This window comes from Populus alba, chromosome 3, assembly GCF_005239225.2.
Source record: "Populus alba chromosome 3, ASM523922v2, whole genome shotgun sequence".
Taxonomy (NCBI): Eukaryota; Viridiplantae; Streptophyta; class Magnoliopsida; order Malpighiales; family Salicaceae; genus Populus; species Populus alba.
In genome coordinates this window covers 4,847,797-4,874,471 of record NC_133286.1, presented here as the reverse complement: position 1 = coordinate 4,874,471, position 26,675 = coordinate 4,847,797, and the positions used below count along the sequence as shown (strand labels likewise).

At 33.9% G+C, this 26,675-nt stretch overlaps 3 protein-coding genes across 3 annotated transcripts; 1 reads left to right on the top strand and 2 right to left on the bottom strand.

Annotated features, from left to right (window-relative positions):
* Window positions 1-206: 206 nt before the first annotated feature.
* LOC118037869 (putative pentatricopeptide repeat-containing protein At3g15930) lies at window positions 207-3,010 on the top strand. The gene has a single exon (XM_035044016.2). It carries the CDS (start codon window positions 390-392, stop codon window positions 2,622-2,624), a length of 2,235 nt encoding a protein of 744 aa, XP_034899907.1. The 5' UTR covers window positions 207-389; the 3' UTR covers window positions 2,625-3,010.
* Window positions 3,011-17,305: 14,295 nt separating this feature from the next.
* LOC118037868 (protein FAR1-RELATED SEQUENCE 6) lies at window positions 17,306-20,502 on the bottom strand. The gene is made up of 2 exons (XM_035044015.2): window positions 20,236-20,502; window positions 17,306-19,679 (listed from the first exon to the last, which is right to left on the bottom strand). Exon 2 carries the CDS (start codon window positions 19,677-19,679, stop codon window positions 17,706-17,708), a length of 1,974 nt encoding a protein of 657 aa, XP_034899906.1. The 5' UTR covers window positions 20,236-20,502; the 3' UTR covers window positions 17,306-17,705.
* Window positions 20,503-22,259: 1,757 nt separating this feature from the next.
* LOC118037867 (protein FAR1-RELATED SEQUENCE 8) lies at window positions 22,260-26,571 on the bottom strand. Its single transcript, XM_035044014.2, has 2 exons — window positions 26,347-26,571; window positions 22,260-24,730 (listed from the first exon to the last, which is right to left on the bottom strand). The coding sequence occupies exons 1-2, from the start codon at window positions 26,353-26,355 to the stop codon at window positions 22,541-22,543; spliced, it is 2,199 nt and encodes a 732-aa protein (XP_034899905.1). The 5' UTR covers window positions 26,356-26,571; the 3' UTR covers window positions 22,260-22,540.
* Window positions 26,572-26,675: the final 104 nt, after the last annotated feature.

The following is a 26,675-nucleotide window of genomic DNA, read 5'->3' as shown; positions in this document are numbered from 1 at the left end:
TATAAAAAACTTTATATTTGCTAAGATAAAAAAAAAATACATTAATAAAAAAAATTTATCTTGATAATTTTTTTTTCAAAAAAATTATATTTTTAAATCTAATAACATTACTAAAAAATTATCCAATATTTTTTTTTACATTTAAAATAGTTTCCTTCCACCCGTATGCGCATTCATACTAGTAATTCTAGATCGAAGGAGCAAATCACAGCAATTTTTTCCAATTTTTTTCAATATATTAAATTTGAAAATAGAATTTTAATATTGATTAAAGCTTAAATAGATTTGAGAATGCAGCTTGTTAAACCAAATACACACTGTACACACAATCACACAGCGGCTGGTTGCTTCCGAGGGAAAAATATCATATAGTTCTTCTTGTTTGTTACATGCCATTTTTACTTGGCTTCGAAATACATCTTCCCTCCACAAAACACCATCTCCATTCTTCATTCCGCAAGAAAATGATTTCCATGGCATGTAGTCAATCATCCCCAGTAACTGAAAACCCTCCACTTTCTCTCTTTGAAACCTGCGAATCCATGTACCATCTCAAGCAAATCCATTCCCGAACAATCAAAACAGGCATTATATGTAACCCCATTATACAAAACAAGATACTTTCTTTCTGCTGCTCGCGCGAATCTGGTGACATGTGTTATGCACGCCAACTGTTTGATACAATTCCTGAACCATCCGTGTTCAGTTGGAACATAATGTTTAAAGGGTATTCTAGGATTGCTAGTCCAAAACTAGGCGTTTCTTTGTATCTTGAAATGTTGGAGAGGAATGTTAAGCCGGATTATTACACGTATCCATTCTTGTTCAAGGGTTTTACGCGTAGTATTGCCTTACAATTTGGGAGGAAGCTGCATTGTCATGTAGTGAAATATGGGCTTGATTCCAATGTCTTTGCTCACAATGCTTTGATAAATATGTATTCTTTGTGTGGATTAATTGATATGGCTCGTGGGATATTTGATATGAGTTGTAAGAGTGATGTTGTCACTTGGAATGCAATGATTTCTGGATATAACAGAATAAAGAAGTATGATGAAGCTAGAAAACTTTTTGACATGATGGAGGAGAAAGGAATTTTACCCTCTTCGGTTACTTGTGTTTCAGTATTATCAGCGTGCTCTAAGTTGAAGGATTTAGAATGTGGCAAGCGGGTGCAGAAGTATATAAGAAACGGTGTAGTCGAGGTTAATTTGAAAGTTGAAAATGCTTTGATTGATATGTATGCAGCATGTGGCGAAATGAATGTCGCACTTGGGATTTTCGAGAATATGAAGAATAGGGACGTGATTTCTTGGACTGCTATTGTTACGGGATTTGTGAATACAGGGCAAGTTGATGCAGCGAGAAAGTACTTTCATAAAATGCCTGAAAGAGACCATGTCTCGTGGACTGCCATGATAGATGGATATCTTCGACTTAATTACTACAAGGAGGCTTTGATGCTTTTCCGTGAGATGCAAACTTCTAAAATAAAACCAGATGAGTTCACCATGGTTAGCATACTTACAGCTTGTGCACAACTTGGGGCGCTAGAGCTAGGAGAATGGATAAGGACTTACATTGATAAAAACAAGGTCAAGAATGATACTTTTGTTGGGAATGCTTTGATAGACATGTACTTCAAATGTGGAAATGTTGAAAAGGCATTAAGCATATTCAATACATTGCCTCAGCGGGACAAATTTACATGGACAGCCATGGTTGTTGGCCTAGCAATTAATGGATGTGGTGAAGAAGCTCTCAATATGTTTTCCCAAATGCTAAAAGCTTCTGTAACACCAGACGAGGTAACTTATGTTGGTGTTCTCTCTGCTTGTACTCATACTGGCATGGTAGATGAAGGAAAAAAGTTTTTTGCCAGCATGACTGCTCGGCATGGAATTGAACCGAATGTAGCACATTATGGGTGCATGGTTGATCTTCTTGGAAAGGCTGGGCATTTAAAAGAAGCTCATGAAATTATTAAGAACATGCCAATGAAACCTAATTCAATTGTCTGGGGAGCTCTTCTGGGTGCCTGTAGAATTCATAAAGATGCAGAAATGGCTGAAAGGGCCGTAGAGCAGATTCTTGAGTTAGAACCCAATAATGGAGCTGTTTATGTTCTGCAGTGTAATATATATGCAGCTTGCAATAAATGGGATAAATTGCGTGAATTGCGACGAGTGATGATGGATAGAGGAATCAAGAAAACCCCAGGTTGCAGCTTGATTGAGATGAATGGTATTGTCCATGAGTTTGTTGCCGGTGACCAGTCACATCCTCAAACAAAAGAAATATATGGGAAGTTAAACAAAATGACTAGTGACTTGAAAATTGCTGGGTACTCACCTAATACTTCAGAGGTCTTCCTTGATATTGCAGAGGAGGATAAAGAGAATGCAGTTTACCGGCACAGCGAGAAGTTGGCCATTGCATTTGGGCTCATCAACTCAGGTCCTGGGGTCACGATCAGAATTGTGAAGAATCTCAGAATGTGTATAGATTGTCACCATGTGGCAAAGTTGGTGTCAAAAGTGTATGATAGGGACGTTATTGTCAGGGATAGAACTCGTTTTCATCATTTCAGGCAAGGCTCCTGTTCATGTAAAGATTATTGGTGAGTTGATAAGTGGTAGATTGTTAGTTTTCTCTCTCTCTCTCTCTCTCTCTCAAAAGCATCTAATACCAGAGAGATCAAACTGGATTATTTTTTTGGTTGCCGAAAGCAATTTTTGTCGGTTGCATAACCTCATACTGTTGTAAGCACTTTCACTCAGCTTAGACTTGAAATAAACAAGAGCTTGCTAGTATTGGCTGCTATGGAAGCGTTCAAATCCACTGACCAAAACCCAGTTTCGATCCTTCAGTGCTAATGTCATTCTGAAACAAGTATTGTTTCTTCTCAAAAAAGAATTGAAATTGGCCTATCTACTAGAAATAACCATGATCTGAATACGAGCAAATTAAACCGCAGCCAACTAAGTCTGTACACTCTGTCCATTAAAAGCTCAAAGAGAAGAATTATGCCTGATCTTACAAAAGTTCATAACCTGTACGAAGAAGTTTTGTAAGAGCACATAGCACTGCTGTCTCTACTTCTCATTGTCAATTATCAGGATAGAAAAAAGTGTAGTGTTACAGATGGAAATAGATCATATGTTTGAGAGATTTTGAAAAGAAAAGGAGAGGAGAAAGAATCTAGAGGAACTGACTCTCATTTGATTGTTTAAAATGAGCGTTTACTGCACACAGGAGGATTCAGTAGCAATTATACATGAAAGATTCAGCCAAAATGTAAACCTAATTTGTCAACAACTTAACAGCTTCTTTTTGCTAATTCTGCTAACTCATGTTAATACTCGTCAAAACATCAGCAGCTCTGCTTGTCATCAAGATCAATTGCCATTCATCCCCTTTACTTGAGATTGACCTGCAAGATAAAATGATTCACCGTACAGAGTTCAAAGTCTGTCTTCAAATCCAATTTGCCACTTTTGCGTTAACAAAGCAAACGCAGTCGAAATCCAATGAACTATTTCTAGAATAGGATCATTTCTGCCGATCCAACTCCTCAATCAGAATAAAAAAAAAACTTAACCATCCTACTCCAAATCCATAAACATACAAAGATATGAAGTAACCTTTAGCTCGAACAAGGGTCAAGCACAGGGAAACCTGCAATGCAGACTGATAGATTTTTCAAGCAAGCACCCTGCGGAGCAATCCCATAGAAAGCACAATCTGGCTTGGCTAAGTGAGACATACACCGGATACTCTTAGAAAAATGCCTCACACTCACCTGAACAAGAGTCCAAGGTAAATCCTGGGCTGCTACAGTTTGTAATTCAAAAAAAAATGAGAGCCCTAGACAAAGACAGGCTATGAGATGGACCTATAACACTTTAGTTTCAAACATATTGGACAGAAATTTCCATTTAACAGAAAGACTAATTTTGATTGTTAATCTAATTTAGATACTTCTAGTTTGTTGTCTCCCAGTATGCTGCGGGTTGAATTAATTTAAAAAAAAAACATACAAAAGAAATATTTAAGCATTGTTAACATTTTTCTAGTTAAAAAAATAATTAAAATCATGTAGAGGTTAATCCAATGTGACCCGATGATGTAAATCTTTTCATCACGTGGTCAAGCAACCACTAACAAAGTAGACAACAACCAAAAAAGTTGAAAATCAGGTATGATAGAATAATGATCCAAATGTAACCACGTATCTAAGAACCGAATATATTGGAAAAAAACTTGAATCTAAAGATAACCTTGTATCTAAGAACTTTGAGTATGTGAATAACTTTACAAAGCTAGTTAATTTTGATAAATCAATATACGATATTTATCCCTGTAAAGAAATGTTGTTTTGCCATAAACAAACAAAAATAAAACTCACATTTATTGTTCAACTTGCTGCCTAAATTTACAACTCAAAAAAACATAATATAGTTTACTCTAATAACCTTAATGGATCCCTTTTAGGGTTACAAGTTAATGTGCTTAAACTAGTAATCAACTAACATAAGTCTAATATAAAATAAATCCCTAAACAATGTCTAAAGGGCCAGAGCAAACCCAAATTAAAAAATAATTATACATCATGAAATAAACAAACAAATAAAATAGGATAATAAAAACAAAGTCTTCATGCTAAAATTCTTGCATGTAGCCCGAATCTCTAATTTCTGATCATTCTTGGTAGATTTCAGTTATGACTTCAAATGCACCGTTCTCTCCCGTCTGAATAAATTATTGGGCCTATCATATATGGTTAGAAAACTTGAGATGTCTAGTTTTCATTTCAAATTGAATAGAAAAAACATTCCATATGTAGCTCCATATATGTCCCAAAAAATACATGAAGGTCTAGTCTTGCAAATTTGAATAGACTTATTTAGTAACTTCGACCATTTAAACTAATATGCTCCTCCTAAACTATATTTGACCTAAGAAGTTACCATAATGTATTTTCATATGTCTAGTATTTCACTATAAAATCTCAGCTTAATCTGATATATGGTTAAAGAGATATTTTTTATCTTGCAAAACTAGTTAGTAGACAGTTGAAGGCCAAATTCAAACCTGAATTGGTTCGTATCATCCTCTTTTTCTTTAAAAAGATTTGACAAAGAATCTGTATCATGGAAAACATCTTTTAAGGTCAACATATCAATAGAAAATAAAAAAAATAACATCATCATCAAAATAAAAAAGAACATTGTTAGCAAATAAGGTCTATCTGATATACAAGCTCTCTTTTTCAACTATCTTCTCTTTTTTTAATTTCATTTGCTCCTCATATATTTGCTTAGGTGTTAAAGATACAAGAGTTATAGGTCTTCTACTCATCTCAAAAAAATACCTATTTGTCACTCCATCATACATAACTCTCATATCATATTGTCATGGTCTACTAAGCAACAAGTGATTAGTTTGCATGGCACAACATCACATGACATCTCATCATAATATTTACCAATAGAAAAGGCAACCAAAACCTATCTATTCACTTTCATTTCACCACAATCATTAAACCATTGTAATTAATAAGGTATTGGTAGTGTGCAAGTTTAACTTTCTTACTAATTCAGTACTAGCTACATTAGTGCAACTACTGCCATTTATAACTAAGCTACATTAGGTCCCTCTAATATACAAACTCTCCTTTTCAACCATCCTAACATTAAATTGTCTTTGCTTAGGTCTATTTTGAACTTTACTATGCTCATTAACATGTTTCCTTTCTAACCTATCAAACCTACCTTTGAATTCATTAGCCACCTTATCCATTAGTTGATTCATAATATGTACCTGAGATATAATTTCATTGTCTCCTCTCTGTGGTGTCATACTATTACTTGCCTTTGATATCTTCTAATCTGAGAATTGGTTAGTTGATAAGAAACATATAAATTCCTCACTCATCCTCTCACATGTTTATACTTCTCTCATGTTTCACTTAAATATAGATTTTTCACTCAAATACACTCTCTATATCTTTTTTTCGTCAAATCTTGTAGAAATAATTACAACACCAAATATAACAAGCAAAGACAAAATTATGATTATAATTTCACGAGTAATAAGTGAATTTGTATGAAAAATGGACATGTTTGAAAATGCGAAAGAAAAAATATGCAAAGGTTATAAAAAAATTTAAATGACAACTAAGTATTTCAATTATAATGTTATTATACTTTTATAATTGAAAAATAACATAAGTAAAACAAGTTTGAATTACTAACGCGAATTAGACCTGTTACGACGAGTTCCAATCCTGAATTTAGTTCCTACAACAAACGAACTCCAAATGATCTTAAATTTGATACGGGTGCGATTAGAACCTTAGAACCCATTATATAAAATTTTATAAGTCTCTAAATTTATTGGACCTGAAATTCCCTTCTGATACGAATCTGACCTGCTACGACAAGTTTTTATGACGACCTTGGTTACTATAGCAAATGATCTCCAAATGAGCTCAAAATTTATATGGGATGTTATTATTACTCCTATAACCAATATTTAAATTTTTAGATTTTGATTAATTAGATTGGTCCAAATTCAAATTCTTATTTGTTTGTGTATTATGGTAGATTCAACTAAAGTGACTTTTGAATGTTCCTTTTCTTCTTATTATTCTTTTTAACTCTTTATTCTACTTATATATTCTAAGACAACAAAAAACTAAAATAACATCTCTTTTCTTCTTCTTTTTTAACTAACCCTAGGCACAAAAATAATAAGCTCTAGACGCGAAATAATAAAAAATTGAACCAAAAACAACTAAAGCCAACTAACAAGAAAAAAATAAAGGATATAACCTGATTTTAAAACCTAGGTTTGATACCAACTGATGCAGACCTCTTGATCATGTGGTTAAGAAACCATAAACAAAATAGATAACAACTTGGAAAGTTAAAAATCAAGTTTTATAAAACCATGTCCTAGAGGTAATGATGTACCTAATAATCAAAGGTATTGGAAAAAGTTTTGGACCGAGAGATGACCTTATATCTAAGAACCTCAAGCATGCAAATGGCACCACGAGGCTAGTTAATCTTCAATAAGTCAGTATAAGATTCTTGTCCCTTTAAAGAAAGGTTATTTTGCCACATAAAAAACTCACATTTATTCTTCAATTTACCGTTAAAATTTGCAATTCAAGAAAACATAATAAAATCTCTTCTAACTAACACTAATAAACCCCTATTAGGTTGCAAGCTAATGCGTCTAAACTAGTAATAACTAGTTTAAATATGATAAATAAAAAAAAATCTTCATGCTAAAATTCTTTCATATGGCCCCAATCTTCAATTTTCTCACATTCTTAGCAAATTTTATTCCTGGCTTCAAATATGTTGCTCTCTCTCATCAGGATAAATTACTAAGCCTACCATTTATGGTTTGAAAGCTTAAGATGTATAGTTTTCATCCTAATTTGAATCACTAAAAATTCCACTTATAGCTCCAGATATGTTCTAAATAGTGCATGAAGGTCTAGTCTAGAAGATTTGATCACAAGATTCATCTAATAACTTTTACCATCTGAAATAATATGTTCCCAAACTCCATTTAACCTAAACATTTACCACAATATAGTTCCATGTTTATAATATCTCCTTATAAAATTGTAGTTCAATCCAATGTATGATTTGAGAGATATTTTTAATTTTGAAAAACCGATCATGACATCTTAAGGTCAAATTCGGACTTAACTTGATTCATATCACTTGATCCTCTTGATGGGTCTAAAGGCAACCTAGATGAACGGTAAAAAGTAGTTTGATTCATAAAAATTTAAACAACTTTTTTTTAAAAAAAATAATATTAAAACGGAAATACATTGGATCGATCCAACCCAACCCAAGTTAACCTCTTAAATCCGCGACCTGGATCATAAGACCATGATATTGAAGAAAATTAACAAAAAAATATAAAACTCAATTTCCAATCAACTCAATATTGAAAAATAAAAATAAAAACAAATAATTAAAAAAATAACACGAGTTAACCTGTAAACTTGTGAACTAAGTCATGAGATCGAGATAACCTCATAGAGAGTAAACAAAAATTAATTTGGGTCAACCCATGTTAATCTGCAAAACCCACAACCAATGTCATGAAACTACGATAACCATATATAAATCAAATTAAAACAAATTATGAAGCCCAATTATTGAAAACCCATTGTTAATGGTTAAAATCTTTAAAAAAATCTAAAAAGGGACACAATAAAAAGATCTGAGTCTACCCGAGTTAACCCATAAAACACGTGACTTGAGTCATATGTTAGATAACCAAAAAAAAAAAACCAAAATACATTATAAAGCCTAATTCATAATTAACTCCATGTTGAAAGATGAAATTAAAAAATACTAATTAAAAAAGACAAAAAAAAAACTTGAGTCAATTAGGTCAACCAACCAAACTCGTGACTTAAGTCATAAGACCAAGATAACCTCATAGAAAGCAAACCAAAATAAATTATGAAGCATAATTCTTAATCAACCTAATGTTGAAGAATGAAATTGAAAAAATATCAATTAAAAAAGACAAAAAACACTCTAGTCAACCTGCCAAACACGTGATATGAGTTATGGGACCAAGCTAACCATGTATAAAGAAAACAACAATAAATTATGAAGACCAATCTCCAATAAACAAAATGTTGAAGTATAACATTAGAGAAAAAAATACATATTTAAAGAAAAAACACAAAGGCAAACACAAAAAAAAAAAAAAAAAAACCTATTGAAATAAATAGTGTTTTGTGAGGTGATGCACAACAAAAGCACTACCTCTTTTAGTTTATACTATAATTTAGATTGAATAATTTGTTTAAGTACCAATACAATATATGCCTTGGTACATTTTTCCTTTTTTGTACATTTGAGCTACAAGGTTTTCTTAAGCTTACAACTTTACACACAAGCACACATATACAGAGAAGTAAAAAAATTATACATAATTTTTTGTTTAAAAAAAATTACCCTATTGGTTAGTCCTTTATAGTATGAAGCTTGTTTAAGATTTCACCCAAGCTTGTTGCATAGCTTATATGATTTATGCAAGGATTAAACAATCAAATTCAGATTTTAGTGTAATGTTTTTAACTGTCCAGTTTTGCGCTAACAAACATAACTCTCAATGTGACTGTTGAATTGGACCAAAATTTTCAATAGGTATTTTTATATATTGATTGAAATTTTTAGGTCAGTCAGATTTTAAAAAGGCTTTAATTAACTACAAGAGCTTTTTTTAAAAGGCATTGCAAGTATGGATGTTATGTCCTACAACACTAGCTTGGTATTTATAAGTGAGGTATGACTTATACCAGTTGAAAAATGGTGGTTATAGAGGCATGAGTAATACCAGAGCTACATGTCTTATGCTCATTTAAGGGTAATGGTAACGGGGGTGGTTGTTCTTGAATTCTTTGGTAATTGTTTTCTGGTATGTTCTCGGTTTTATTATTGACTTGGTTGGTTTGAGTCTCGGGTTTCTTGGTTAGAAATAAAGAGTTAAAATTGATGTGTTGGCAATCTAGGATGAAGAGGATGGAGTGTTATAGTTCAGGAAGTGGTTTGGTTTACTTCTGTAACCACCCTCGATATGATCGATATCTTTTTTCTTCCCTCGAAAGCTTTTTTCCTTAGTGGGCATGGAAATTCTTCACTCTTTATCCCTTGCTCTATACATTCAGCCACAGTCACAACATTAATGAATTGTTGTGATGAACTACCCATTATGTGCTTGTAGTATGATGCTTTTAGCGTATTGGCAAATAAGGTAACCATCTTTTATTTAAAAGTGGAGGATGTATCTATGTAGTTAGATCCCTCCATCTTTAAGCATACTCTCTCATGCATTTTTTTTGTCCCTATTCTCTAGATGAGACAAACTGGTTCTATTATGGAAAATATCTTTATTGTACTCATATTGCTTGATGAAAGTGTCCCTAAGATCTTTGAATCTTTGGGTTATCTAGTGTTATGTATCAGTTTAGCGCTGCTCCACTCAAATTGTTCTAAAAGAAGTGCATTAACAGTTTTTCATTGTGCACTACCTCTACCATTTTGTTACAATAAGACTTGAGTGGGTGATAGGGCATTAGACTCTGGTGTATTTGATGAAATTATTAACATGGAACTTCTTTGGTACAACCATGTTTGGGACCAGACAAATTTCCACGACTTGAACAGGATCGTACAAATAGACTCATTCGATAGCTCTTATTCTGGCTTCCAATGCTTGCATCTTATCCTGATCAATATCATTATATGAATTTTTTTTTTCTTTTGAGATTCAATAATGAGTGTATCTACAACTGCATGATTTTTTTCGCATGAGATTCACCAGTGAGTGTATCTACAACTGCAGGGCCAATGCTGGCATTGTTGTTTGCACAAATGTTGCATTATATTAAGGTTCTTAACCCTGTTTGCCAATCCTTTCCTTGGGCTGATTTGTTGTTTGATTCTAAAAAAAAGTGGCAAGCCGATTGGACAAGCTTTCACTAGAAGTATTTCTAAGCATTTTCTCAAGCAAGCTAGTCATGTTAGCTATGCTAACCTTTAGGGAACCTAACTCTTCTTGGAAATGGGCATCATAGTGAGCGAGTTCTTTATCTTTCATATTTCTTTGTTGAAGTCGAGTGTTATAAACTCTACTTATAGAATAAGACTTTTATATATCTCTTCTCATTCCCAAATAACACACCTCTATTGGGTATATTTATGATAAAAACTAAAACCTTACTCAAATATACTCTTCATAGTTACCAATATTATTGTAGATCATTGAGGCCTTCACTCGCAGCTCATTTACCTTCTTTATTCTTTTTTTTTTTATCAAATGTAAGAAATATATAAATTAAAAATAGAGTTAGAGAACCAGCGAGGTACAAAATATTTACATAAGGAATAAAAAAAGAACAGGCTCCCTTGAACAACCATAAATGTGAAATATGCGTAAGAGAACAGGCTCCCTTGCACAACCATACATTTAAAAAGATACTGATAGCAGCAGATCCTGCTTAACAAGCACAGGGAACAACCTCCCTGGTACAGAAACATTCAACTGGACAAAATATAGATCCACATATAAATCAACTTCTATCAGAACTCTAGCAAACAAAACCCGAGACATGGAATTTGTTGGAGCATTACTGCGGATGGGTTTGCCAATGATACTGTTAATCTTTGACAAACAAGCTTGTGACCAACATTCCAAAAGAAGGTTGGGAAATCTCACCCAAACTGATTCAAATGATAGGTTTGGTTTATAAAAAAAAAAAGGAGTCATTGGTTTTAAAACCAGTAGCTGACCTTTGACAGTGTATGGACCTCTGTTCAAGACATGCAACATATGCTCTTCTGTTGAAAATCGAAAGATTAACCAGCACGAATCATGAAGATGCAGGTTGACATATCATTTCCATACATGAGCCATAAATTTTCCAATCATGGTATATCTAGGAGGTTTACCAAAATAGTAACCAATCAAGCATTGTTTTCAGATATCCTTAAGTTCACCAAAATCCTCGGATCACAGAGAACAAGAATCAAGGTTACTAGAGGATAAAACATACTTAAGGTCAGGGCCTTTAGCTACAAGTAGCATAGAAATCTTAGGTTGATCATCATCAATAATGGACAAAAAGATTCCTGGTGGAAGGGAGGAGGTGAGTGTCGTTGTCATAAGCAAAGCGCCCTTAAAGCCACCAAGAGCCATCCTAGTAGAGGGAGGCGTGACCACCGTTGTGGCCTTTGACGACCCAGCACCTGTCAAATCCTTTGGGTTTCCATCAGCCATAATGTCTTGACATCTACCTAGTCCAGCAGAAGTGGTTAACATGACATTGGTGGTTGCTGAGGAGATTAGGGTTTTAGGCAGCAAGGTCACCGCTTTAGAATCTGGTATTAAGGAAGTAGAAGATGGAGAGTCAGGATAAGCCAACCCAATAGTCAGGACATCTTATGAAGATGGGGGTGAATCACTTTAAAGAGGTCAAGAGCAACAATGTCCAGCAAGGAAGCCCCGTGTTGTGGGGCGAGGATCATCAAATTGGGCATCGCGACGCATCATCAGTTTCTTTTTAGATTTCCCCATGATTCAGACAAGAGAGACCCTTAATAATCAGACAGTAGGTAGAGAAGAAGATGTTGTATAATGGGGAAGGAACAATCGAACACCAGCGAATGCTAGTGAGTTTTCTCTCACTACAACCGGAGCCTCTCTCTTTAACCCAATTGATTTTGACTGACTGACTAAGAGCTCTTTTGTTTGTCTGCTTATTCTTGTAGTGGAACAAAGTGTTGTATTGAAGCAACACATTGTTTCTTGTAGCTAGTGACTCATTGTTCTTATCCAATATCTGAATTGTCCTCTCTGGCTGTTGAATTTGGTTACTACCCCTCTTAAGTTCTTCTCGTTCAATGTTAAGCTTAGCTATCTTCGCATTTAGTTGTACATCAAAGTGATCAATGTGATCTTACCACTCCTTGAATTTTTATCTCAACTCCCTCAACTCTTCTTTAGATTCTAGGTATTGCTCTTTTAGTTTCTTCATATCCTCCTCTTGAAACTCTAAATTAAACTGGACTATAGAGACTCAATCTCTCAAAGCATTTGCTCTATTTTGATACTCTCTTATGTTTGACTCGACTACCTTTCTTACTTCTCTCTCATCATTAGCTTGGGTCTTGAATTAAGCTCTTAAGCTTCTTTCTTACTTAATACTAAGATTAGCCAATCTATTCATTTCTTTTTCAGTCTCCAACCTCATTTTGTTTTGATCCATTTCTTTTTTAAAAGAAGTTATCAATCCTTTGCCAACATGTCTCTTATCCTTATAATCATTTTTTACAATTGCCAATTTCTTTTTCAACATCACATGCTTGTTTATTAGATCATAATACTTGGTCACTTTTTTCTTCAACTGCTCTTGGATCCTTTACACAATTTCCTCAGACTTCATGACCATCTCTCAATCATTATTTTCCCGATTTATTTTTTGCATTAATATGGTCATTCATTCATCCGTCTCTCTCAACTACTAGTTTAGGAAGGCCTTCATCTTTTTTTTCTTAAAATAGCTGGTTTTCTAAGAATTTTTACTGACTCTTGTTGTTACTTAAGTCAATTCTCAACTTATTCAACTTATCTTGCAGCTCTTGTTCGTTGTTGATCCTTTTTCTCTTGGGTTCTCTAGTAACAAATGACCTTGTTTTTCTAACTACTATTTGGCTTTGCATTGCAGTGCTTCCAAGTACCTCGAATTATCCATAGCTTCTCAATACTATTTAATTAGGGCTAATTGAGGATTCCTCTTCCCATATGACTTAAAATGAGAGTTTGTATGTGAAGAAAAAGTTTATTCAGAATATTTTAGTTGCTAACAAGACTATTAAGGGTTTGATGGTGATCCTTTATTTTGGGTTAAAGGTGGTTTATGACCTTTAAATGGTGTTCTTCATGTTTCAAATTCAAGGACGAATCCTCTTGTAAGTAAAGGGAATGATATGATCCATGCAAGGGTTAAACAAATATATTTGGATTTTAGCATAATATTTTATGTTGTTCGGTTTTGAACTTACAAGCATACATCAAAACCCGACTATTGGACATGGCTAAAATTTTATCAAAAGTTTCAAAAGGTATTGTTCTATACTGAGTTAAAATTTCAAGCTTTTTAGAGTTAAGAAATGCATCACGATATGTTGTATGATATTGTTGTATGAATTGTTTTATGTGTTGCCTTTTGACTTGTAGACTTCTTATTTGAAAATGATTTTTTTCCTAATAATACAAGGATATTTAACAGCTAATTTTTCTAATTCTACAAGAATCTTTAGTGAATAACAATATAGTTTTTAAATGTGAAAAAAAATCCTTATTTATCCTAACTATTCAAGGAAATGAGGGTTGGAGTAATTACTTTATTTATTTTAGACTATTTAAGCTTGTTTCATGAAGAATTATATTTATTATTTGGGTTTTGTGTTATTTTTATTATTTTGAACTTGTTTTAGTTTCAATTTGGACTTTAACTTTAATTTGGATTCATGACAACTCATTAGTCATTATTTAGGGTTTATTAAGTGTTTTGGGCTTTAGTTTATTTTGGATTTTGTTTTGAGCCTTGGATCAATTATTCATTAGGGTTATTTAGGAGGGCTATATATGTTTTTCATGGCTATAAAATTTTGACAGCCTTTTATTATTGAATAATTCAGGTTTTTGCTTTGTGCAAATCACATTCTTTGTTAGAATAAAAATCAACAACTAACTTATTAAGGTATAACTGATCTTATAGTATCTTAGCATATTTTGAGTTCTTGTTTTGCTACAAACAATGAGTCCAAATTCTTTATAATATATTTAATTCTTAGATCCATGGTTATTTTTATATCAAGGTTTCTTTCCAAACCTGAATTTTGGCTTATATCCACGGTTTCACACCAATAGCTTCGTAACAATCTTGTGATTTCCTTCCTTCCTCTACAGCCTGCACATAGCATTTGAACAAATGGTCGTACCTGTGAAATGGACTATTAGTATCAATACGATCGTGTGAGAATATATCGCGGCGGGATCGCCTCCAAGCCATTTTGGTTAAGAACATTTAATGCATGCCTACATAAATAGACAATCCACAAGCACAAAGAACATACCTAGACAATCGACAATATATGTCATCACCTGCCCATCAACAGAAGCTTGTCTTGTTCTAAAGATTTTGTTTGTGTACAATTTTGACAGCTGCAGCTCCAAGTAACATCCTGGTTTTAGCGTAAAACATGAATTCCTCAAATCCATATCATCCAAGGATTCAAGCCGATGATTTTCCCGTAGAGCTTTGATCATAATTGTCCCAAATTACTATGAGAGAAGTATGGCTATCCAGATGTTCTTCAAGAAATTAAGGATGGCAGTCTCATTTTAGTGCAGCAGTAACATTCCTGCCAGTGCCTGTTCCAAATAAGCTGGAACCCACCTTTTCCTGTCTTCGTGTAATGCTTGGATCCATCTATGATCCCTAATTCCATGAAGCTGTGTCATCTCTTCCCAAGCAGCTTCAAATTCCTCAGGCTCGAGGAAGTAGTGAGCTGCTCTATTCAATGATACTTGAGTTGCTTCAAAATAAAACAATTCTCCCATAGTTTCTGGAATTCCTTGCATGATACGTGACAAAATAAAACAATGAGAAGTTCTTGGGAAACATCAGCAATAGCAGCTTGCAAGGTTCTACATTGGTCGGTGATGGTAGCTTGCGGAGGACGTCCTAACATGCAAGTAAGCCATGCCCTCTACAGCCATGCATATGATTCAGTGGTTTCACCGGCGAGCATACCGCAGCCCAAGAGGATAGCATGGTGGTTTTCTGCAATAAATGCCACCAGTGGTGCTTCAAATTTGTATGTCAAGCACACAGTGTCGGTTGCAATTACATCACAGAAATAAGCTTCAAATCTCTCGTGTATCCTTTCTCGTTAAGATCTACCACGTAAAAGAAGTTGGGATCTGTAACTGGAAGAGAGGTTTGAAGAGTAGAGGAGTTCTTATTAAAATAAATCATTATTTCTTATATATATGTATGTATATGGTCGTGAAATTAAAATAAAATAAATGAGGGGCCAATATGAAAATATTGTAAGGAGCAGCTTAAGGTTGAAATACAGAGAACCTTAATTCAGTCCCCAACTTGTATACACATTCTCAATTACATTCTAAACTTACATTCTTATCACTTAGGCCCCACATATTTCTTTTATTTCTCAATTGAGTCCTTTTGTTAGTTTCTATTAATATTTTATAATTAATGGGATTTTTTTTAACTACATCTAATGCACATATTCTATGCAATAGAACGGCATCATTTTAAATAAAGATTGATAGGAAAATTAATGAATATTAATAGGACTTGCTTGAGAGTTTTCTATAACAATTGGTACCAAATTGGTAAACATGATACATTTGTGATCCAATTTAGACGAGTACATAGGGTGGGGACTAAATTGAGGTATTTCTACAATAAACCAAATAGAGTTACAACTAAAATAAGTGAAAATACAATGCCAAATTCACTAAAATTAAATCAATAAAAAATAGATTATACATATAGTTCATTGTTTTAGATGTTGAATTAGTAAATGCAACGAAAATCTAAAGTAGGAAAAGGAAGAAAAAATAAAATATAAAACATTAAGGAAAAAAATAAATGAGATTTCTTTGTTTAGTTTAGGTATTTTCCTATAAAAAAAAAAGTGAAGTGAAAGTTTCATTACTTCAGAATATATAGTATATAGGTTGAGAAAAAACTAATTAAATCTCACTATTTTGAAACCATGCATGAGTCACTTATAAACAGAAATGTTAAAGGCTTGGAAGGGTTATAATTCAGGTTAAGATGTTATCAATATTTTTTCATTAGTTTTATATAAAATAAATTTGTAATTCTCAATTGAGCTATTAAAAAATTCTAAAAATTTATGTGAAGCCTTTTAATATGATGTTTTAACTTGGATTAAAATTTTAGAATTTTTGGAGAAATTTAGAAATTTGATGAAAAATCATAATTTGACAAGTTTACGTTATTAGGCGTAATTTTCAATTCGATCATCAGATTGAGCTGAAATTTTATGAGGAATCTTAAAATATATTGAATAAAATTTGGTTAAAATTTTAGGATAAACGGAGCTTGTTAGTGCTAATGAAAAAAAAAGACCATCAAATAAAAGCAAAACTACTGATCAAGGGTAAAATGATTATTTGACATTAAAAAATAAAACAAATCAACTCTCTTTTTTTATATATGTTGTCGACTGGGCAGAAGCAAAATAGAAAAAGAAAAAAAAGAAAAGGTGAGAGAATAACCTTATAAATTTACAAAGTCCAACTTATAAAACACTAATCTAATGAAGAATCAAGTGAAGAAAGGAGGAATTAAGAGAGGAAAAAAAATTAATTACTTTGTTTTTCAATTAACATGAAATTGTTATTTTATCTCGGTTAAGAGGTTGTTATAATATCGATTCAAGTTTGATTGTAGATGAATTATATTCCATAAAACATCTAAGGATGTAACTTCAATAGCAGGCTTATTTTTACTTTCATTTTAATTTTATGTGCTTTCAAATTTAGTTTTTAATATTTTAGGTAAGTGTATTTGAATTAAAATTTTATTGTTAATTTCAAAAATTCATGTACATAAGTTAATAATTAATCTTAAAAATAAATTATATATTTATTTAATAGTCCAAGATAGAAAACATTCCTGGCTACGCCATTGCTTATAAATAAAATGTTAATTAGCTTATGATGTAAATACCTTACAGGTTGCTAGAGACTTTACTAGTTAGGTTGAAGCAAAGATGGGAGATGAAGAAATTGTGTATTTTACACTCTACAAAATAACAGGTACAAGCCAACCCTCAGCAAAATGGAGACTGAAATTATTTAATCAGCCATCACCTAGCTACCCTATGGTTCCAATGCAGTAGATAACGGCAACAAGAATTTGGAGACTCTGCTCCTCTTATTGTTTTTGTATAGAGAGATGCTCACCCAACTCAGAATCCCTAGTCTTGCAATTGCAAGTCCAACAGTTCAATCTTGCCACCCTACCACAGCCCTACAAGACTGCAATTATATTTACAGAGAATTTGCAGCAGCTTCCTATGGCGGGATTATGCTTGCTTTTCTTCTACCTCACGAACCCTATTTAGCGACTCTTCAAAAGCTTCTAGTGCGACACTGTAATGTTCAAGAGAAATCACCCCTTCCTCCACAACTTGTAAAGCACTTCTATACAATTGACTAAACCATTGCATATGATCGGTAGAATCAACATCATTGGAACTATGGTCTGGAATATACAAGCGCTTGTAATCCTTTTTCCATCGTTGCAGTATATACTTACATGGGATCTCCTCTACTCCATTGAAGTTAAGCACACACAATGCATGGCGGCATAAGTACCCATAGAAGTTGAAGCAACTGCAGATGCAACGAACCTCTCCTGCACTTCTGTTGTATAAAACCTCAAAGTCTCTAATTTCCCTCCTATTACTCTCACCCAGAACACGCTCTTTGACCAAAAATATGATGTTTGGCCCGTCAACGTGTATCTGTGTGGTGCTAAAACAGGAATACATTTCTTCCACCTCAAATTGGAACTTCTTGAATATTTCCTTGCTGTACAGCTTCGACAGCTGCAACTCAAATGAACACCTGGTTTTCAAAACGGGGCCTATGCTTCTGGACTCAATATCTGCAATAGTTTCTTCCTTGTGCTTTTTTTGTAATGCTAGTTCATACTTGTCCAGAAATTCTTTTAAAGGAGTTTGTTTATGCACGTATCTCTCAAAAAATGGATTTAGGATCTCACCTGGCCGTGCAGCAGACATTCCAGCAAAAACTGTGTCTTTTAAATAAACAGGAGCCCACCGAACACGATCTTCATATAATGACTGAAGCCAATCATGATCACCAACTCCAAATCGCTGGACCATAAATCCCCATGCTACTTCAAAATCAATCACTTTCAAAGTTTCATAAACTGCTTTCATAAACGCTTTTTTTATAGCATCATAGTGGCGCAATCCTCCCAGTTTTTCTGGTACTCTTTTCATGATATGCGACAATCCAAAACAATGATGAGCTCTTGGAAACACCTCTGCTATTGCGGTTTGCAAAGTTCTACACCTGTCTGTAATAATAGTTTGTGGACTGCAACTTGACATACATGTAATCCATGCCTTGAACAACCAAATATAAGATTCCGTTGTCTCGCCCGCAAGTAGGCCGCAGCCCAGTAAAACAGACTGGCTATGTTGATTCGTTCCAACAAATGCCACCAGTGGGATCTCAAATTTACTTGACAAATACGTGTTGTCAATATAAACAACATCACCAAAGTAACCACAAGAAGCCCTTGACCTAGCATCAACCCAAAACACATTTCTCAGATGCCCCTCATCATTGAGATCCATCAAATAAAAGAAGTTTGGATTCGTCAACTGCATCCGACAAAAGTAGTTATAAATAGCCTGTGCATCACCCCTTTTAAGGTTCAGTTGATCAGGAAGTTCAGAAAAATTCATAACATCTCTTGCCTTCAGACTTGAGTTCCCATTACCTTCTGAATCTATGACAAGTGCTCGATACAACTTAATGGTACGTCCCTCAGCATCTGAACTTGAAAGGGACTTCCTTTTGTTTCCAGTACTCACCTTCTTAACAGGTCTGTATATCTTAGCCCCTAACGAGTGGTTGTGTTCAAGCATGACCTCTAACACCCTCCACCTCTTGGAGTCCGCCAACCTCATTCTTACCATTGCAGGACAACCAGTTCTTGTTTCCTTTCTTAAACGATTAACATCTTTAATTCTTTTAAAACCCTGACTACTGCAACAAAGCACTGCACCATATTTCTCCCGACTATTTCGCTTGAACCACGAGTTCTTCACTCTAACACGAAATCCCACTTCCTTGGCATAACAGTTGTAATAATTGTAAGCATCATCATAAGACTCAAACTCCATCCCAACCGCAGGAGCAACAAATTCCTTCTTTTCTTCAGTCCCATCATCCAAGTCTTTTTCCTTCTCATTCAATTCACCATTAGTCAATCGCTCATTGCTACACCCTGCTTCAGCCATCTATTATATCACCAAAAATAACATGATGAAATATTTAGGCTCCAATCAATTACTTGTGGGAAAATTTAAAATTTTTCCAAGAAACAGAAAACTAAAGAAAATGCATTTACTAACTAAAAATGAAAATGTATGTTTCTTGAAAATTCTCCATTTTTTAAGAAAATTGAAAAACACCATCCCTTGCTTCCTCTAATATTTTATGCTAAAGAGTCCCTTGTTTTTTTTTTTTTTGTATTTAATAAAAATGTTTCCTTAGTTTTTACAAAAAAAAAAAAAAAAATCTGCGGGTAAACACGACCTAAATAATCGAATTTGTTAAATTTTGGTAAAATCCTAGGAACCGAAAGACTCAACCTAATCAAAAGTGAATTTCACCGAAACAAAGGAAATCTGTTTCTTTATTTGTTTAGAATATTTTTCTTTTGTGTGTGTGGATATATATTACACTTCCGGAACCGAAACAAATGGGATCGGGTATATTAAAACAAACCCTAATAGATGAAAGAATAAGCATAAATTGAAAGCAAAAGAACTGGGGAATTATGAAAGCACTTACCAGCTGGGAACACGGGCTGATAATCCGGTGACCTGAGAAAATCGCAGGGGCGACTGTGACTGTGATATGTAAGGGTTTTTGGTTGCTGAAAGCGAGAGAGCTGGACGGGTGAATTTAGAATTTCCGTATTTTAGATCGTTTCCGGCTGGTTTGCTCCGGGTGTTATCAAGTCAGCCGCTGCGGTTGCGCCCCATCTCTGATAGCAAATAGGGAAGACGTCCCTTCTACCACACTATTGGTGACAGAAGACTTTTTTTAATTATTATTATTATTATTATTATACAAGCTAGTCGGCCGCTGTGGTGCGCAGGATAAATTTATTAAATTTAATGACTTTACCTATTAAAATTTTAGTAAATTTAGTCATTTTACATAAATAATTATTATATTAATTAGTAATATACTAAAAGGCTGGGTAAACTACTATAGCTCTCACACGTCTTTTATTTATTTTATTATTAATATATTATATTAATATAATTATTCTATTATATTATATTATATTATAACATATATTAACTGTTTTTTTTTTGTTTTTAATAATTTTTTTTGTTTAAATTGGTTTATTAATGTTAATTTTTTTTACTTAGATATCAGACTTCTATGACATAAATCCCGGGTTTGATGGTTTAACCTGGTTTAACGGGTTAACCCGGAATTTTTTTTTCTTTTTAATTAATTTTTTTCGTTTAGTTTAGTTTGTTAATGTTAAATTTCTTTCTATTTAATTATGACTTTCATAATACGTATCTCAAGTTTGACGGGTTAACTTAGTTAATTATAGGTAAACTCGTCAATTTTTTTTTTATTTAATTATCAAACTGAAAAATATAATTAATGTCTATTCACATATAAATTTTTTATCAAATATAATCCTTCTTGTCTTCAATTTTTTTATTATTATTTATGTATTGATTGATTCATTTTACTTTATATTTTGTTTAATATTGGTTTGTCCATCCCTCGTAACATTACCAATTTAATTTATATGCCCAGAGATATATTATTATCAGAACATATGTGATGCAACATTATTGATAGAACCACATTTTGAATGTTATTTAATAGGATTCACATCACATTAAATTTCTTAGCGTTTAAGATGAAAGGGGAAAAAGATTGAGAATGCATCATCTTTAGTATTTAAACTTCATCGTGCTTTCACAATTGAATATTAGAAATCTACAAAAATAGCACAGTCGAACTATTTTTATTTTTTATTTTTTTATTTTTATCTTTGGCTGATCTAAATTCTATAAGGAAAAAAAAAATTCGTTACCAATATATTTTGAAGGATTTAAATTATGGTTTATAGACCTTTTTCAAAATATTTTTTACTTAAAAATATATTAAAATAATATTTTTTATTTATTAAAAGTTATTTTTAAAATCAACGCATCAAAATGATCTAAAAATAATAAAAAATATTAATTTGAAGTAAAGAAAAAAATAAAAATAAAAATTTAATTTTTTTAAAAATACTTTTAAAACACAAAAACAAAAAAGAATAATTACTCCGGTCCTAAAATAACCTTTAATTGTAAGCTCTTTACATGAAAAGAGAAAGATACACCACATACAAACACATGTTAATAAGAACATTTAGATTTTTTTTTATTGATTCTAATTGCTTATGGTTTTTATTAGATTAAAAACCTAGGAAATTATTAGATTATATATATACACACAAACACATGTTAATAAGAAATGGGTAAATTATACTAGGAAATTATTATTTTAATAGAATGATATAATTACTTTTCTTACAATAAATAATTTTATTACTATATTTGAAGAGCTACCTATGTTACACAATCCTAATAACTTAATATGCTCTTTACCAACTCAATCTTTGATTAGCATTATAATTTATTTATTTTACATTTATCAATACATAATTCTCGGTTATTAATTCCAAGCATAACCTTTTCAATTTGCAATTAAAATCTTTCTTAACAAATAAAATAAAAAATAGTCAGCTAAATAAAGGCACGTGACTAGTCTAATCTATTTCTTACAGTCTATTAAAGAACATGAAGAGGTATTTTATAAAATTTGATGCTCTTAAGATTTAACTAAAAGAAAGAAAAACATCAAAGAAGGATATTCCATTGTCCACTTGTTCCTTGCTTAATCAATGTCAAAGCATTTTGCCTTACTAAAGACATTTTCCTATTTTTTTTACTGGGATTTCTGCCGCAGCACATGCTCTAACCAGGGGAAAATACTCTCTGCATGCACTGCCAAAACACACATTTAAGAGCATGCCACAGCAGAAGTGAGGAAACACCACAAAGATTATACATTATAAATGCTTCTCGGCTACAAGACGGACCTTATTCAGTGATTCTTTAAATGCTTGCCAAGCAACCATATACCGATCTTGAGAGATCATACCTTCTTCAACAACTTGCATTGCTTGTCTGTACAAATGATCAAACCACTGAACTGGGTTTGCAATATCTACATTATTGGATCCACTATCCGGTACATAAAAGCGCTTCAAATCCTTCCTCCACCGTGCCAAGATATACAGTGGAGGGATCTCCTCCACCCCGTTGTAATTCAGAATGCACAGTGCATGCCGGCACAAGTAACCTTTGAAGTTGAAGCAACTACAGAGACAACGAACTTCTGCTCCCCTTTTATCATACATAACCTCGAAGTTCTTAATATCCCTCGAATTTTCTTCGCCCTGGCGTTCTTTGATCACGTAAGTAACAAGAGGCCCACTGGCATGAACTTGAGTTATGCCAAAACAAGAGGACATCATCACAACCTCATCTTGAAATCTCCTGAATATTTCGTTTGTATACACTCTGGAAAGCTGTAACTCATAAAAGCTACCTGTCCTCAAAATGGGGCTGGAATTCCTCGACTCAAAATCATCAAGAGCTTCTTTCTGGTACTTCTTTTGTAGAACTAGTTCATTCATGTCAAAAAACTCTTTCAGCGTAGTTTGTTGATTCACATAACCATTGAAGAATTGGGTGGACTCATCTTTTAGAAAAGTAGATATTCCAGCAAAAGAAGTATCTTTGGAGTAAACCGGGACCCATCTCTCTCGATCTTCATAGCATGTTCGAAGCCACTCGTTATCTGCAATTCCAAAACGCTGGATCATATCTTCCCAAGCCATTTCAAATTCATCTACCTTAAGAGAGTCATGGATAGTCATGTTCAGCGTCCTCTGAAACCCTTCATAGTCCTGCAGCGTGCCCAGATTATCAAGAATCTTGTGTGCAACACGTGGCAAACAAAAACGATGGTGAGCACGAGGGAAAACCTCCGCAATTGCACTTTGCATGGCCTTGCATTGGTCAGTAATGATAGTTTGTGGAGGGCGACCCAACATGCATGTAAGCCATGCTCTAAACAGCCATATATATGTTTCAAATGTCTCATCCACAAGCAAACCACAACCAAGTAGAATAGACTGCCCATGCTGATTTACCCCAACAAATGCAAAGAGTGGAATTTCATATTTGTTCAATAAGCATGTTGTGTCAAATATAACTACGTCACTGAAATAACCATATGCAGCCCTAGACCTATAATGTATCCAAAACACATTCCTCAAAAACCCCTCATCGTTGAGATCCATCAAGTAGAAAAAGTTTGGATTTGTAAGCTGAACCTGACAAAAATAATTATGAATGATCTGTGCATCTCCTTTTTTAAGCTTCAAGCGCTTTGACCTGTCGACATGCTGGCTACTTTCTCCTTCATATGAGTTAGTGCTTCCATAGCCCAGTGGGTCTACAGCAGCTGTTCGATACAATTTGATTGTCCGTACTTCTACATCAACAGTGGGCTCCACCTTTCTTTTAGCCCCTGCATCCATCTTTTTGTGGGACTTCGAATTTTGTGCTCTCTCAGGATCAAATAAATGGTTGTGCTCAAGCTTGACTTCATCCACCCTCCACCTATTAGATTCCACTAGCCTCAACCTTAGCATGGCTAGACAACCAGTTCTCGTTTCCTTTCTACGACTGTGCACTTCTTTACTAGTCTTAAAACCCTCACAGTTGCAGCAGAGCACCGCACCACGTTTCTCCTTGCTGTTGCGTTTTGTCCACGAGGACTTGACCCTGATAGCAAATCCCAAATCTTTAGCATAGCAATTATAATAATTATAGGCATCATCATATGATTCAAACTCCATCCCCACAAAAGGTGGTGGATAATCCTTCCCTAGGAAGTCACCATTTCGAACATCTTCTACTGTAGCATCGTCTCTGTTGTTTTCAAGGACATGATATTCAATATCAAACAGTTGCTCACAATTGTCCTCCAGGTCATTGCCTTCAGGCAGGTCATGCCCTTCATTCTCAAGGTTTTTGTCTTCTAGTTCAAGGTGGTTGTTTTCTATCCCAAGGTCATTGTCTTCTATCCCAGGGTCATCACCCTCAATTTCAAGGTCGTTGCTATCAAATTCAAGATCATCACCTTCTTCCTCAAGTATCTGCTCGCTGTTCTGGGAAACTTCTTCTATCTGCAATGTTAAATGAACAACCAATATCAGCAACTTTAGCACAAGCAAGCAACAAATAGCAAAGTTCCTTGCAGTTTTGTCATTGAAAGAAATCATTTGATTTTTTACCAAAATCATTCAATTGGTAGTTAGTTGTTGGGTAATGTTCAATCTGGAACTCAAATCAAACTTGCAACGACATCTTTGCACGCTAACTTAGAGGTCAAACTTCTTTACAACATAACAAAAAAGCTTTGCTGAACAAATGGAGACAAGCGGATGACCAGTCTGTCAAAATGATCATGATTGACATGAACTAGAACAGCATATTTCTATAGCATTATTAAATTAGAACACGGTGCTGGTCTGTGAAAGGTGATTCAGGTGCACACCGAATGAATCAATCCAGAAGAACAGGAACAATTTTGACCAAGCAAAAACCACCCAAAGGCTTGTCAGAGTGGAAAAGGAGATTCAGATTTCCATGTCTTTTGGTGTAGAGTAAAAGTGTCATGCCCTGGTTTAACGCTTTAATTTTTAAGTTATGGGTGATTTTGGGAACCGTGGCAGAAATGTAATTCGTGGATACCCCAGTTTAATGCAGGAGTCCTAGCAAAATGAAGGTCTTTAACTAGTATTTAGATCCACGTCTAATTTGAATTTCAGCTTCTTAGTCTTTATTAAATCGTTATCATTCAGCTCTTTTTCCCTAAGCAGTGTAATTAATTAATTTAGTCCGCACAGAAGTCCTAGCCCTAGTATACAGTCTTAGTCATCAGTAAAAATACAGATGCAATGCCTTGCATTATGAGAGCAGTCTAAAATTAAGAGATTTGGAAACATATTTTGGTGCTGGTACCGAGTTTACTCCTTGCTCTTTTACCTTATTTTCTAACTTAATCTTCTACCTTCTCCTACAACCATTCAGATCTCAATTCACACACTCCTCAAATCAGACTTTTCATCACTAATTCCAAGTATTCACAATTATGCCCACGCCAAATCCTAACTCTAATTCCCAGTTACGCCACCATGAATTGAGTTTTTAATTCTCTATCCTACATCACCGTAAATTAATTCCATGCACTTCACTAATCCCGGACTCCTAGAAGCTGTAGCATTAAAAAGAGCAACTCTCACCTAAGGTCATATTCGAAGATTATGTTAAGGGAATCATTAATGTAGAGGACTTATTCATGTTAAACAAGCTTGTGACTGGATTCCTAAAACGCACGTAACTGATAACCACAATTCTGTTCTTGTGTATTGGCTTTGAATTAGTTAGTTGCAAGAGGCCATTCTTATACTTTCTCGTATTAACGGAGAATTCCATCTTTTCAAAAAATCAAGACTTAATCTTCACTTTATTGATCATAAGAACTCACTACATCACTTTCTCCAGTCACCAAGCGCATTAGGGAGGCAAAATGAAACAAGACTAAAACATAATCTCAAAATTCTCCAAAACTGGAAAATCCCATCATTGTTTGTAGCTAAATACAGTTAATTATGTGATGAATAATAGACAAACAGGCCCAAGAGAACAAAAAGAAAAAGAAAAAACGTTGCATAAGACTATATACGAAGAAAAAAACAGACTTTGAACCCAACAAATTAAACGAAGAAGAGAGACCGACCTCAATCATTGCCACACCACTTTCTACAGCATAAGCATACCCATTTGATCAGATTCAGCAGCGAAACCCTACACCCTTTTCTTGTAGAGATGATGGTATCTGGTAAATACAAGCCAGTCTGCTCCAATTCTTGGTTGAGTTGAAAGGGATTTTGTTTGTTTTTACTTTCACCTCGTTTGAGTTTGAGGGGATGGCAACGAGTTAACTACAAAAATAGTAGCTATAGTTTAGTGAGGCAAGCAAATTAATCCCTAAAGTATTATATATAATATTTGTTTCACGCTACTTGTGTTTTTGAGCTAGAAAGTCAACTAAACACAATGACATGC